Raw genomic sequence first — 14,540 nt, 5'->3', positions numbered from 1 at the left:
TTGTGGAACAAATATTCTGTCATAGCTAATTAAAGTAAAGTAAGTACAATGCAAGACTGTTCGTTACCTTACCCTTCATGTTGTTATTGCCCTTATGGCCAATTTACTGTCCGTAAAGATGTTTAGACCTGACGTCCTCGCGTTATGAGCTGCTCTCATCCTCAATCAATTCTCCCATCACCTTAAGTCTCACAGCCGCAATGGCTGCCTCACACTTAATCTGTACGTCAATCAGTCGGATTGACGTACCATCCTGTAAAGCTAGTGGACTACCCTCGGATTCATGCCCCATTTTGAGCCTACGACTCGTCTACATAGTGCCCAACATCTGTGAGCCTTCTCAGTTCGCTCCTGAATGTGACACTTTCATTAAGTTTCCTATCCAAGATAACTCCTATGTATTTGACCTTGTCAGATATGGAAATCGTTTTATTGACCATGGGACCCGCAATTTATCCACCTGTTCCTTAGCTTATGGTTATTCCAGTCTCGAAGGGCCAGGTCCAAGGATTAGATCTATGTGTCGATCCGCACATTATTAAACGGTCCCTCGATGTCAATACAAACCGCCTATGTGCACGTCTTGGCATCGAAGGATTCATCTATTTTATGCACGACCTCAGGACAGTCTCCACCGACCTTCCCTTGAAATAGGCATTGTTTGTATTTAAGTAGTTCGCTGGATATCCTACTCTTTATCATGGTATCTACAATGTCTTCCATGGTTTTGAGTAGAAAGGACGTGAAAACATTGGACAGGTGGGGTACCAGATAGTCTGCCTCCATCTGTAGTAACACCGGATATATTCCATCATGTCCGGGTGACTTAAATGGTTTGAAACTGCCCAAGGCTTCCTTGATCATAAATTCCGTTATGATAAACCTTCGATCAACGTAAGACTCCACTGGTGCAGTCATCATCCAGTTGTCATTGTCGTAAATGTCTTCTATGGTTGGACAATCTAAATTATCTTGCCCAAGTCTTCTTCTAAGTAATCTTCCGAAGTTTGTCTAGTTGGTTTTCAACTTACTACGGAAGCTTATCGAATTCGGCCCTGGCCGTACTATTCTAAACCTATTGAACCTCATCGATTAGATTTTTCGAACATATCGTCACATCTAATACCACCTCCCTAATCCTATTAACAATGGTAGCGGTGTTACCAATATTAAGTGTTATTAGGTCGTTAGTATTCAAGAATTCTGCCAGGGCTTGGCCCCGCTTATTAATGTTGGTATTACCCCACGAAATGTGGTGAGAATTCGCATCGCACCCTATTAGTACTTCATTTCCTGTCTGTTTTGCTTTACTCACCAACCGTTGCAGCTCCGACGTAGGTGGCTGTGTAGGAGAGTCGAAAGGCAGATAAAGCGATGCCAGGTATGCTCCACCGCAGGTCCTCGGCCGAGTGCCAGTGTTAGCATAAAATAATTGGTAGTCGATATGGTTCAGTCCAGAAACTTTGTTCCGGGTGGTCCATGGCTACTGAATTAAGGCAATGTGAATTTTGCCCTTGCTGATTTTCTCATCAGAGCGTAAGTCGCTCTCTCGCTCCGGTGGAGGTTTATCTGGATGACCTCAATCATTGGTCCTCCATTAGATGGGCTTCTTGGGTGATGGTCTCATCGTCTGCAACCTGTTCTTTAGGCTGCATTGATTTTCTCGTCACTGCACTGCCTTCGTATTTTTGTTATCATTTTTCATTAAATAAGCCAAAGTAATTTTTTTTGGAAAAAATTTAAATAATTTTACTTTTTTAAAATCTTTTTATTTTAATGGAAAAATATAAATATATCGTAATATTCATTTTACTACATTTCGAAGTCCACTAGAAGACAGAAAAAGTTTGAAAAAAATATATATATACATATATATATATATTTTTTTTTAACTTTTCCTGTCTTCTAGTGGACCTGCAGAAGCAACTTCAACCAGCAACTTAAGGCTTAACCCATTATAGTCCACTACCCCTTCTTGTAATGCAATCGCATTGAAACTTTGCACGTAAGAAGCTTTCGGTTCCCTGATAAATAAAAGGTACACTCAGTGTTAAGTATAAAATTGAAAAGGAGTTTAAGGAGTGGAGGTGGGGGGGGGGGGGGCCGATTGGGTCGACTTCAGAGAATACGCTTCAGTAAACTCACACTCCCCTCAAATGTGCTAGAGGCAGTGTTGAAACTCCGAGCCATCATAAACGCACCAGCAGCTAGCTTTATACCAGCCGGTCGAATACCCCAAGTGCGGCCCAATTTCTCAGCGCAGGCAGTGGTACTCGCAGACGAGGGTGATGGGACTCGTTGCACGTAAACCACTAGTCCCAGAACCAGCGAGCTGTATCTGGAAATTAACAGAGTAGTCAACGAACTTAGGCGGAATTTGTGGCTATAACATTTGGAGCAATGTGACTTAGGTACCGTTTTAGGCAAGCTGTGGTCTACTGTTAAGTCACTCTCGAACCCAGGAAGAAGAGATGACAAGACCTCAGTTACTTTTGGCGACGTAACTTTGACAGACCCGAAGTGATGCGCCAGGTTGTTCAACCGTCAATTTAGTGTGCATCCCGAGTGTGACAGGGCAAGAAGGAGAGCCATTCATCGTATCCGTGATTTCCGAGCCGATGGACAGCCATCACAATTTAACGTGAGCGAAGTTACGAATGTCTTCCGTGGAGCCAAGTCATCCAAGGCGTTGGGCTTCGATGGAATCCCTATATTGATGCTAAAGAATCTGGATTTACCTGAAGCGGAGTACCTCGAAACTGTCTTCAACCTATATTTAAACACTGTTATAGAACCCAATCACTGGAAGATGTGCACAGTGATCCGGCTACTGAAACCTCGGAAGGACACGAGTAAGGAAGAGTCGTACAGACCAATCTCCCTTCTCTCATCAGTAGCCAAAACGCTTGAGGGACTATTTCTCCCGTGCCTCGTTGGAAATAGAACACTACACACTGCTACAACAACAACAAACCGGCACGGTATAGCTGTGAGCACTACACAGGTCGTTTATTGTTTATTGCTGTCACGAGAAGCTTAGTTGCGAGCGCGTCCACAGGTTGCGGATAGTGGAATGCTCCATACGGCAGTCGCGGACAATCAGCGGCATCGAGCGGAGAGTCTCAGTGAGGACAAGTTGAGTTAATGGCGCCTTTCAATAACCAATATCCACCCTGTTTCCGCGGCGATCGGTCCTTTGGACCGGGTCGAACTTGCTCACCTACAAGAGCTTGACGAGGATCGCCACCTCCAAATGAAAATGTGGCTACAACAACAACGACCAAATATGGGGAAGTTCGGATATCAACGAAAAATTTGAGCTGCTTATCAAATCCATTATATAAAAATTAAAGTGTTGCGCTTTGTTTGCTGGCTCCGAATAGACTCAAAAATGGTTGAACCGATTTTCATGAAATTTTAACAGATAGAGTTTAGCCACCCGGTTAAAATAGGGTACTTCATTTTGTGATATCCGCGAGGGGGCGGACCCTCCCCGAGGTGATATCCGCGAGGGGGCGGAAAGTGAATTATGATATTATAATGAGAGAATATTGTTCCATTTTCGAAATGCTCCAAATGATGTCAGTGGATGAGCAGTTGGAGATCCTTAACGAAAAAGTGCAAATAAACCTCATTTAGGCAATTTTTGCCCAAGCTTATAAAAGTCACGATTGACTGATTGAGTTATTTCTCGCAGAATACCGCTGATGAAGGGATAGTATCGCAGAAACTGCAGTCCAGTTAACCCTTCGACCAAATTTTAGAAAACATTTTGATTTGAAACGAAATGGAGATTTTTGTGACGAATAAATAAAATCGCCCATGGAAATCGAGAAAAATCGAAGATTGCATTTTCAACATGGTCACTTGTCAAAACTCTTTTGTGAAGTCAAGTCGCTCGCCTATATACTGCATTATGTTTTTGTCTAGCAAAATGCCCATGCAGGCAATTTTCAGCTAACCGTATAACTATAGTTCTCGCTAACACGTGGACACTGTGATCTGACTGCATAGCTGATTAAAAAGGACACGCTATACACGAGTTATTAGTCCATCCAATACGCCAGACTTTTTTTTGTTTTTCCGAGATAAATTATTGAGTGCATTAAATTTTTTATAATACTGACTAGCAATAACAATTTTGCGACGAGATACATTAAGTACCTTAGCGACTTGGGCAATGGACCCTGTACTTTCATAGAACATCCAATTAAGTTCCCTGTCGGGGTAGACCTTTTATTCGCACCCCTTTTAAAAAACAAATTATTGTCACAATTTTATTCAAATGTAAAAAAATGTTTGAACGATGACCTTTGTTGCACAAAACATTGTTGAATTCGCTTAAAAAAGATCCAGATATAAGGTAAGGTTATAGTACAACATTCCTTTAGAATTAACAATCATAGTGAAAAGTGTATCCCGTTATAATTACACTCATAGAAATATAATGGAAATGACTTATTATTTTGTCCACAAGTGAATTCAGAATAAGTCCTAGGTGGATCGGAGGAACGTCCCGCATTGAAATGCCAGGGAATTTTAGAGCGAACGAGTGGCAGAAATCTAGCGACTTTGGGATAAGGCCTGTGAATGTGGCCCAAACTAAACTTAAAAAGGTCTACGGCTTTGTTGTCGCTGCCTAGAATAGAAGTCCACTAATCTTTTCCGTCATGAGAGGTCACTGTCTGGTGGGAAAACATGCTGATAGACTGAAGGTTGTATGTGACGAAACTGTGAGGACATCGAGGAAGAGGAAACAAGAGAACATTTGCACAGCTGTCCTGCCATGACAAGAAGAGAAAACAGATATGTACTTTGAATTTAAGATCTTGAGCATACAAAAGCCTCAGGACTTGAGTATTTATGAATTTGACGAGAAGAGAGAACTTTTTCAAAATACACCATAAATAACATAATCTGGATGTTTTTACATAAATATTTTTAATAAGTATTATCTAACTTACACGTTTTTTTCTCCAAAGTTCGTCTTGAGTCCATCTTCTTCAAATATGTTTATATCGATTGAGGTGGGCAAGTCCCTTTTAGTGCTGTTGCGAGAAGTGGTTTCATCGCCAATCCTAGCTTTTGTCAAAAAACTTGTATTGTCCAACAAAACATCATCAGCTTGAGAAAAGCGACATTTTATATGAGTTTTTGGTTCAGCGCCAACTTGAATGAGATTGAAATCGTAATAGTCATTCATATCAACAAATTTGGAGTTAATTGAGTTATTATCTGGCGATGTTGAAATATCGTCTTCAAAAAACAAAGTTCGTCTTTGTTTGGCAACATCCAAATCAACAATAGAACGACAAAATTCATTAGACTTTTTGTCGGTAATTGGTGTTCTTGAAAACAGCTGTATTCGTCCACCCTCAAGTTCGTCATTTAGCTGTTTAAAATTGTATGTTTTGTACTCCGATGGTATTAGCAGAGATGAAGACGACTCTAATGACATTGAGTTTCTTCTGGTATTGTTTATTGAAAAATCCAAAGAACTATTTAGGGCCCTGTCTGTTGTTTTTACAACTTGATTTGAGGGTTGATCAGAAAAAAGTTCTTCTTCCAGTTGTTTATTGACTTGTTCAGTTTCATCATTAACTTGTTGCGCTTTATAAATATTAAAAGGTCGGATTTTTTGATCCTTCATAAGAGGTGTACAAATTTTGCGCACAACTAATTTTGGAAGCGGTTTAACGACAGGCAACTTGATTGGAGATACTTGCATTTCTTCTTGCAACTTAATAGATTTTTTTGAATTTGTCTGAAAAACATTCAAAAGGGAATCTCTTCCTGTAGTTGAGTTCTGGCTTTCGGTAATTTCAATATCGCCATCAGCTACTATCCGCATACCGCCATTAAACGTTTCGTCTTTAGTGATTTGCATTGAAAGCTTGTTTAATTTTTCCTGAAATTTCCTTGATTCGTTTTCGATATTTGTATTTATACTGCCATTACAATTCCAATCAATATCCATACATGAGCTGTTATTTAATGTTTCTTTAATGTTTTTAATATCTGCTGGATCAACATTTTCTTTGTTCATTGCCACTGAACTTCCCGGTGATGGTTTGGAGATGGCTAGAGTCTCATCCATGTAAATTGTGTCTGCCTTCTTTTCATCTTCTTTTGCATTAATGTTGTGTTTGACAGGATTGCCCTAAAATAATAATAGTAAAATAAAGCAGATGCAAACGAAAAAAAACAGAACATGCAATTCAAAGCCACCGTGGCACAAAGATCAGCCTCCCGACCCGAGTAAACAAAAATTTATATGATATCTATTCCTCCAGCGGCTCTGAGGCTGGGTTCTGTGAGACATTCCATCAATCTCTTAAGGCAATAGGAATAGAAAAAAGAGGATCGCAAAACGGGTGTTTTGTGGTTTGATCTTCACTTTTCTCCTTAAATCAATTTGTTATCAAATTGTTTATTTGTCTTCAAGTACAACAAGATATAAATCTTACAATTACAGTACAAGGGAAATTTGAAACAGATTCAATTGAGTCCAAATATTATTTTAAAGGAAGTTATATATCTTACGTGTACTTAACATTTATGGGTATTGTAACGATCTACCATATAATGGCCCTATTCACCTTGGAACTGGCTACCTACTGGCCCCAGCCGTGCTCAGTCTTGGGGGGCGTTCTTTCTCCAACAGAAATAGGCATGGATGCAATTACATAAAGAAAATTTAGGTAGCTCTTATGATAATAGACAGATGGAAAGGAAAAGTATAGAAGTCGTAGGAGAATGACGTTAATAAGAAGGCGTGACCAAAGATGTCAATTGGTCACATAGTATCCTACACCCACCCTGCCGTGCAGAAAAGTATCTGAATACCTAACTGCCCTCCAGAGTATCCTTTAGCAAGAGTACCGAACCTTTCGTGATTGAAAAACGGCGTTTACAAAAACATTATAATATATATTATAGAAATTAATAAAAATTCATAAAATTGGTTGAGTGGAAGAGATTAATTAAAATGCAGTGATTCAATGACAATAAATGTAAAATAAAATGTGTATTAGGGTGTAATGAAAAATAAAACGGAATATAAATTATTAATGTAAATGTGTTATTATTCTGAACTTATTTCTAATTCCTAATTGTAATGTTATGACGTTAAATTAAAAAAAAAAATCTTATTGAAATGTTATGTAGATAAAATGAGTATTTTGTTTTAATATTCCGAGCATTCCAAAGATTTAACAAATGGAAGAGAAAATAATCAAAGACTTACCGCAATTGTCCCACGTTGTCATCTGGCCAGTTGACGATCGTTGTTGACATGGTAGTTAGATATGGCAAAAGAGGGTTAAACTTTTGAGATGCTCGTAGATAATTAAGTTAAGGTGTCTATGTATATTAAATTAGGGTGAAAGCTTAATCTATTTCATTGATGTAATTCCTGTTAACGCTCCATTAAGACTTGTTTTGACATTATATTTAAATTTGACTTTTTTCACTGTTTTTCTTATCAATTTTCCTTCAAAATGTTAATTTTGGTTAAAATGTTCCAAAAACGTTCCATTCATTGTTGGAATCGTAAAATCCGGGTAGTGTTCTGGTATCCTTATGGATACCAGAACTATATGTCAGTCCTGGTTGCTTGTAGGGAGAAACAGAAATATTTTCAAAAAAAAAAAATTTGTAATCTTCAACAATCCAATTGACAAAATGCTGGACTCCAAATGTGCCCCCAAATATGCCTATAATGGGGCTATGCGTCCTTATGAGTTGGATTGCGATTTAAAATTCCAATCACTAGCATAAGTTTCCGGGAACCAATTCTTTGCTAATTTTCTTTCTGAAATCCCGAAGTATAAATGCCTAGAATAACATCTTACTTATCATCTTGCAAAAAAAAACAAATTGAAATTATTTCCTTACCTATTCTTGCAAAATTATCCTAAGTTCTTCTTTTCTCCGTTTAATTTTATATTTGAGAAAATTTTCTTATTATTACGACCGAACAGTATGAAATTTGAATTGAAATGAAAAATTATGTACACCAAAAATGAAATTGAATTCAGTCTGACATTTCTTCCAAAGAAAAAAAAAAAATTAAAATTTTGAGCCTACTACAATTTTCAGTAATTTTGAAATTCAAAGTTCCAAAACTATAAACCAAATGTACATCACAAAATTATCCCCAACTTACAAAAAAAAAAAAAAAAAAAAAAAAAAAACTTTTACTATTCCCAAATATCCTTTAGATGATAAGTACTTGTTTTCCCTGTTTCTAAATCCCTTAGTTCATAATATGCATTCCCTTTCCTCCTCAATACTTCGGCCTTGATCCCACTAGGAGCTAACTTTGAGTTAAATTTTCTCAACAAAGAACTTTTTTCAAAATTTCTTCTATATACGTGTTGCCCAATTTTGAGGTCTCTCCTCCGTGAACGCAAATTGTATACTCTCTGATTTCTATCATATGCTTCCTTGATCTTTGTCTGAATCAAATCACGCAACAACGAAAATTTGTCTAGTCTAGATAACTCGGAATCATTTTCCTCCAAAAGTTTTAATTTTCGCAAAACCTCATAGTCTTTCCCATGTGTTATCATTTTCTGTCCAAAAATTATTTGGTATGGTGAAGTTCCAATACTCTGATGAACGCTGTTTCTCAAAGCGCAATTGACACTTGGCAAAAATAAATCCCATTTTGACTGATCCTCTCGCACGAATGATCGGAGAGCCTCATTCACTGACCGGTTTACCCGTTCACTCGCGTTTGATTGAGGACTGTACACTGCCGTGAGTTGTTGTTCAATTCCATGTTTGCTTAGCATCGCCTTGAACTCTTTGCTTGTGAATTGCGAACCATTGTCGGTTACGACTATCTCCGGAACACCATACTCCTTAAAAATGTCGTCTGTCAGATAATCTATAATATTCCTAGACACAAATTTTTTCAAAGGTTTAAGGAAAGTGTACTTTGAGAAATGGTCCAATATAATTAAAATACCGATGTGGCCTTTCTTAGTCCGAGGAAAAGGACCTATCAAATCTATATACAAACGTTGAAATGCACGATCCGTCTTGACCATTTGGCCCATTGGTGGTCGTAAAATTGTTGAAGGAACTTTCGACGTTTTACATAGTTCACAACTATTTATATAGTCCTTAACATCGGTCACTAAACGTGGCCAAAAGAAGTATCGTCGAATGCGTTCTGTGGTTTTTGCAATTCCTCCATGTGACGAGGTTGGCTGATTATGAGCCGCATAGATAACATCGTGTCTTAATTCCATTGGAACAACTATCTTCCAAAGACTTTCATCATCAGTGCCACCTGTAGAAAACTCAGTCCGCTTGTAGATGATTTTCCCAACAACTCTGAAATCGGGAAATTCAGTATCCAAAATATCCGACCTCCATTTTGCATAATCTGGACTGTCAAAATGCGGTGAGTTAAGATCTATTGACGGGAGAACTTCTATATCCACCTCTTCAATGACAGTTTCAAAACTGCGGGATAATGCATCGGGGACTATATTGTCTTTTCCTCTCCGATGCTCTATTACAAAATCGAAGCCTTGTAGTTTAAGGGCCCACCGTGCTAATCTTCCGGACAAATCTGTTTGCTGCATTAGCCATTTTAAGCTTGCATGGTCAGTGACCACTTTAAAGCTATGTCCTTCAATATAAGGACGATACTTTTTTACTGCCAGCACCACTGCAAGACACTCCAGCTCTGTTGTGGTGTAATTCCTTTGAGCCTTATTTAGCTTCTGGGACATAAAAGAAATGGGTCGCTCATTACCCTCATCGTCAACTTGAGCTAGAACCGCGCCCACACCTACAGAACTCGCATCACACTGGAGTATAAAAGGTTTATTAAAATCTGCATGAGCTAAAATTGGAGCAGAACATAGCCTTGACTTCAATAACTCAAAAGATTGTTGAGCCTCTGCAGTCCATTTAAAACAACGTTTCTTTGACAATAGCTCAGTCAATGGGTGAGAATGGGTTGAAAAATCTTCCACAAAACGTCGATACCATCCTATCATTCCAAGAAACTGACGAAGATTCCTGACTGATTTTGGTGCAGGAAACTCAGCTATTGCTTTTACCTTGTCAGGGTCCACGCTAAGGCTTCCATCTCCGACAATATAGCCCAAATATCTGACTCTCTTTATTGCGAAGCAACTTTTCTTCACATTTATCGTCAATCCAGCCTTACGGAATTGGGCTGCAACCTCCTGCAAGTGTTGTAAATGTTCGTCGAAATTTTCAGAAACGATAAGTAAATCGTCTAGATAGACAAAGACGTGGCTCTTCATATGGTATGGGATTACCATATCCATTAATCTACACATTGTTTGTGGCGCATTGTACAATCCGAAGGGCATCCTTGTGAATTGGTACAATGGCCTATTGGGAATAGTGAAGGCAGTTTTCGGCTTAGATGATTCGGAGAGCTTAATCTGCCAAAATGCATCTTTTAAGTCAACCTTTGAAATACATCGCACTGGTGGTAGTCGAGAAATAATACCATCTATATTCGGGATGGGATATGCATTTTTGATTGTAACTGAATTCAACTTCCGACTGTCCACGCAGAACCGAACTTTGCCTGGTTTAATTAATAGTACTCCAGGAGAGGACCACGGGGATGCGGGGCACTCCTCAATCACACCTAGAGAAATCATGCGATCAATCTCCTCGCATAATATTTTCTCTCTCGCCGGGGATATTGGGTAGTATCTCTGCTTGATGGGACGCGCATCACCAGTATCAATCAAATGTTCAACTAAAGTTGTACATCCCAAACCATCTCTCTCAGAATTCGGAAAAGTATCGACAATTGATTCCAAACGTTTTAGTTGGTCATTCGTAAGATCGATTTTCTCCGACTCAATGTCCACTGAGCTGATCTCACTGACCTCATTCCTCACCGAGATTCCGATTCCAAATTTATTCCAGAAATCAATACCGCATATTATATCCTGCCTTATGGACGGTATGACCAAAAACTCAAACTCGCATAGCTTCCCTTGGAAAAGAAATTTCAACGCAATAGTGCCTGCAATCTTTTGTCTTTCACCGTCAGCAGTTTTAACGGATCCCTTGCAGCTTGTAAAATTGTCATTTCTTTGAATTTCCTCGGCAAACTGACCACCTATGACACTTTTGTTTGCGCCACTGTCCATTAATGCAAAATGTAGCTTACCATCTACTGTCAAATGAATGTAAGGTCTTGTGTCGTTATCCTTGTTGGTTATAGCCGATACTACATACTTTCTGAAAACCTTCAACTTATTCCAAAAATTCCTCATTCTATCTGTATTACGTCTTATTCGGGTATTAGAGGATGTGGCTGCAGAGAATAAATTAGTAGATTTGTCTTCAGCAGCAAATTTTATGTCTTTCTTTATTTCTTCATGTGGTTCAATGGATGTCCTCTCTTCGGACGAGGGACATCCCGCAAGGAGTTTCCCGTGCTCTGACATTCTGGACAACTTGGTTTGTATGTGTTCTTCTTACCACAGCCATAGCAGAACGTCGTTTTCTCCTTTATGCATTCTTTGTAGCCGTGTCCTTGCTCATCGCAGTTCCAGCATACCATAGATCTGCTAACTTCACACAAATCAGTCTCAGATCCTTCCTCATATTCATCTAACTCATTTAAATATGACTTGTTCCCGACACTACGATTCTTATTTGACCACTGTATATCATCCATGAATTTCTCATGTTTTCGTGCTGCCTTTCTGAGCTCCGATACATGAGTAATATCTATATGAAGGAGTTCATGTCTCAATTCTGGTCGCAAATTACGCAACATAGTCCCACAAATCTCCTCATCGGAAAGAGGTGCTGATAGTTTGTCACACAAGACCATAATTGCGTCACAGAACTCGTCAAATGTCTCCCTCGGTCTTTGTCGTCTACGCCTAATTTCGTCCTTAATATCGTAATCATTATAAAACTCTTTATACTGCCTTTTAAGGGCACCGCACAGCTCAAACCAATTCAAACTGCGATTCTTCTTATGGTAACGCCAAAACCACTCCAAGGCATTTCCGTCAAACAAAAGATGTACGTATTTACACAATAGGGTGAAATTTCCCCTAAGTGTGTTGTCTGTCATAGTTTCCACTCTGTACACAAACTCCTCAACCGCTATTCCATCTTTACTTCCTGAAAACGACAGTCTCCAATTACGAATAATGTTCAGGACTTTTTCAGAACTGTCCTGTGAAGTGGGCATTGCTTCCATAGGATTCTCATTTCTCATGGGCAATTGTTCTCTTCTAATGGTAGATTGGTTTGAATCCGAATTACCATTCAAATTCAAGCCGCCTAATGCCGCACTTAACTGACTCGCAATAATTGATGTAATTTCATTTCGAAACTCATTGATCGATGACGACACTACATCACGAATTCGACTCTCACCCATCGGTTGCGATAACTCTGACTGCACCGAATTATCAACTTGCCTCGTCAGGCTCAGACTTCGTCTTTGAAGTCGTCTGGTTTCCGACCTTGTCCTACCCATACGATTAGAATCAGTGCTTTCCAAATCAATCGCACGTTCCCCATTAGCTTGACCAGAGTCACGGACAACGGAGTTATCCCTACTATGTGAAACCGGCATTATTTAAGTAAAATAGAAATAAATATAAATGATTTCAACAAAACAAAAAAAAAAAAATATGGTCCCCAATTCAAAAGGTAATTTAAACAAACAAATATAACAGCTATATCTCTAATATCACTACTCGGTTTGAGTATCTCAAGGCTAAAGTTCACTCTGCTTCCTCCAACTAACGCCATAAAAGAAACTGTTATACAGCATTATTCTGAATGGAGTATAATACCGAAATTTATCCAGAATTAAAACTCTCCACCTGAATAATTTGTAAATACCAGCAGAAAAGTTTTAAACCAATATGAGAGTTTAAATCCGAAATTCATCCAAACTCAAAAATCTCAATCACAATTAATTTAAAAAAATAGACGAAGGAAAATAGGAGACTGAGATTATATGGTATAGCTCCAAAAATGTCCAGAACTAAAACTCCATAAAACTCATGTCTAGTGGATCATAGAAAAAGAATAGAACCTTTGATGCAAACTAGTGTAATTATCAATTAAAATAAACACAAATCCTGTATTGCAATCAAAAAAGACGGAAAAAGTGAAAGGAGAGAAATGTATAAAGAGAAAATTTGAGACCTCAGCAAGTTTTCTTTTCTTGAAATTTATCAAAATGTTTAAGTCAGAATTGACCAAATATCTACGCTGAGTGCCCCACGTTGGGCGCCATTTAATTATGTAACGATCTACCATATAATGGCCCTATTCACCTTGGAACTGGCTACCTACTGGCCCCAGCCGTGCTCAGTCTTGGGGGGCGTTCTTTCTCCAACAGAAATAGGCATGGATGCAATTACATAAAGAAAATTTAGGTAGCTCTTATGATAATAGACAGATGGAAAGGAAAAGTATAGAAGTCGTAGGAGAATGACGTTAATAAGAAGGCGTGACCAAAGATGTCAATTGGTCACATAGTATCCTACACCCACCCTGCCGTGCAGAAAAGTATCTGAATACCTAACTGCCCTCCAGAGTATCCTTTAGCAAGAGTACCGAACCTTTCGTGATTGAAAAACGGCGTTTACAAAAACATTATAATATATATTATAGAAATTAATAAAAATTCATAAAATTGGTTGAGTGGAAGAGATTAATTAAAATGCAGTGATTCAATGACAATAAATGTAAAATAAAATGTGTATTAGGGTGTAATGAAAAATAAAACGGAATATAAATTATTAATGTAAATGTGTTATTATTCTGAACTTATTTCTAATTCCTAATTGTAATGTTATGACGTTAAATTAAAAAAAAAAATCTTATTGAAATGTTATGTAGATAAAATGAGTATTTTGTTTTAATATTCCGAGCATTCCAAAGATTTAACAAATGGAAGAGAAAATAATCAAAGACTTACCGCAATTGTCCCACGTTGTCATCTGGCCAGTTGACGATCGTTGTTGACATGGTAGTTAGATATGGCAAAAGAGGGTTAAACTTTTGAGATGCTCGTAGATAATTAAGTTAAGGTGTCTATGTATATTAAATTAGGGTGAAAGCTTAATCTATTTCATTGATGTAATTCCTGTTAACGCTCCATTAAGACTTGTTTTGACATTATATTTAAATTTGACTTTTTTCACTGTTTTTCTTATCAATTTTCCTTCAAAATGTTAATTTTGGTTAAAATGTTCCAAAAACGTTCCATTCATTGTTGGAATCGTAAAATCCGGGTAGTGTTCTGGTATCCTTATGGATACCAGAACTATATGTCAGTCCTGGTTGCTTGTAGGGAGAAACAGAAATATTTTCAAAAAAAAAAAAATTTGTAATCTTCAACAATCCAATTGACAAAATGCTGGACTCCAAATGTGCCCCCAAATATGCCTATAATGGGGCTATGCGTCCTTATGAGTTGGATTGCGATTTAAAATTCCAATCACTAGCATAAGTTTCCGGGAACCAATTCTTTGCTAATTTTCTTT

General features: G+C 38.1%; 1 protein-coding gene across 4 annotated transcripts in view; it reads right to left on the bottom strand.

Annotated features, from left to right (window-relative positions):
- LOC106091123 (uncharacterized) overlaps nucleotides 1–14,540 on the bottom strand; it is an 82,855-nt gene that overhangs the window by 34,188 nt on the left and 34,127 nt on the right. For all 4 annotated transcript variants that reach the window (XM_059361870.1, XM_059361871.1, XM_059361868.1 and 1 more), the window contains exon 4: nucleotides 4,965–6,160. In XM_059361870.1, coding sequence (XP_059217853.1) covers nucleotides 4,965–6,160 — 1,196 coding nt within the window. The remainder of the gene's footprint in view (nucleotides 1–4,964; nucleotides 6,161–14,540) is intronic.

The sequence above is a fragment of the Stomoxys calcitrans genome, chromosome 2, assembly GCF_963082655.1.
Source record: "Stomoxys calcitrans chromosome 2, idStoCalc2.1, whole genome shotgun sequence".
Taxonomy (NCBI): Eukaryota; Metazoa; Arthropoda; class Insecta; order Diptera; family Muscidae; genus Stomoxys; species Stomoxys calcitrans.
Note: the sequence above shows the minus strand (reverse complement) of the source record. Positions and strands in the feature narration are given on the sequence as shown.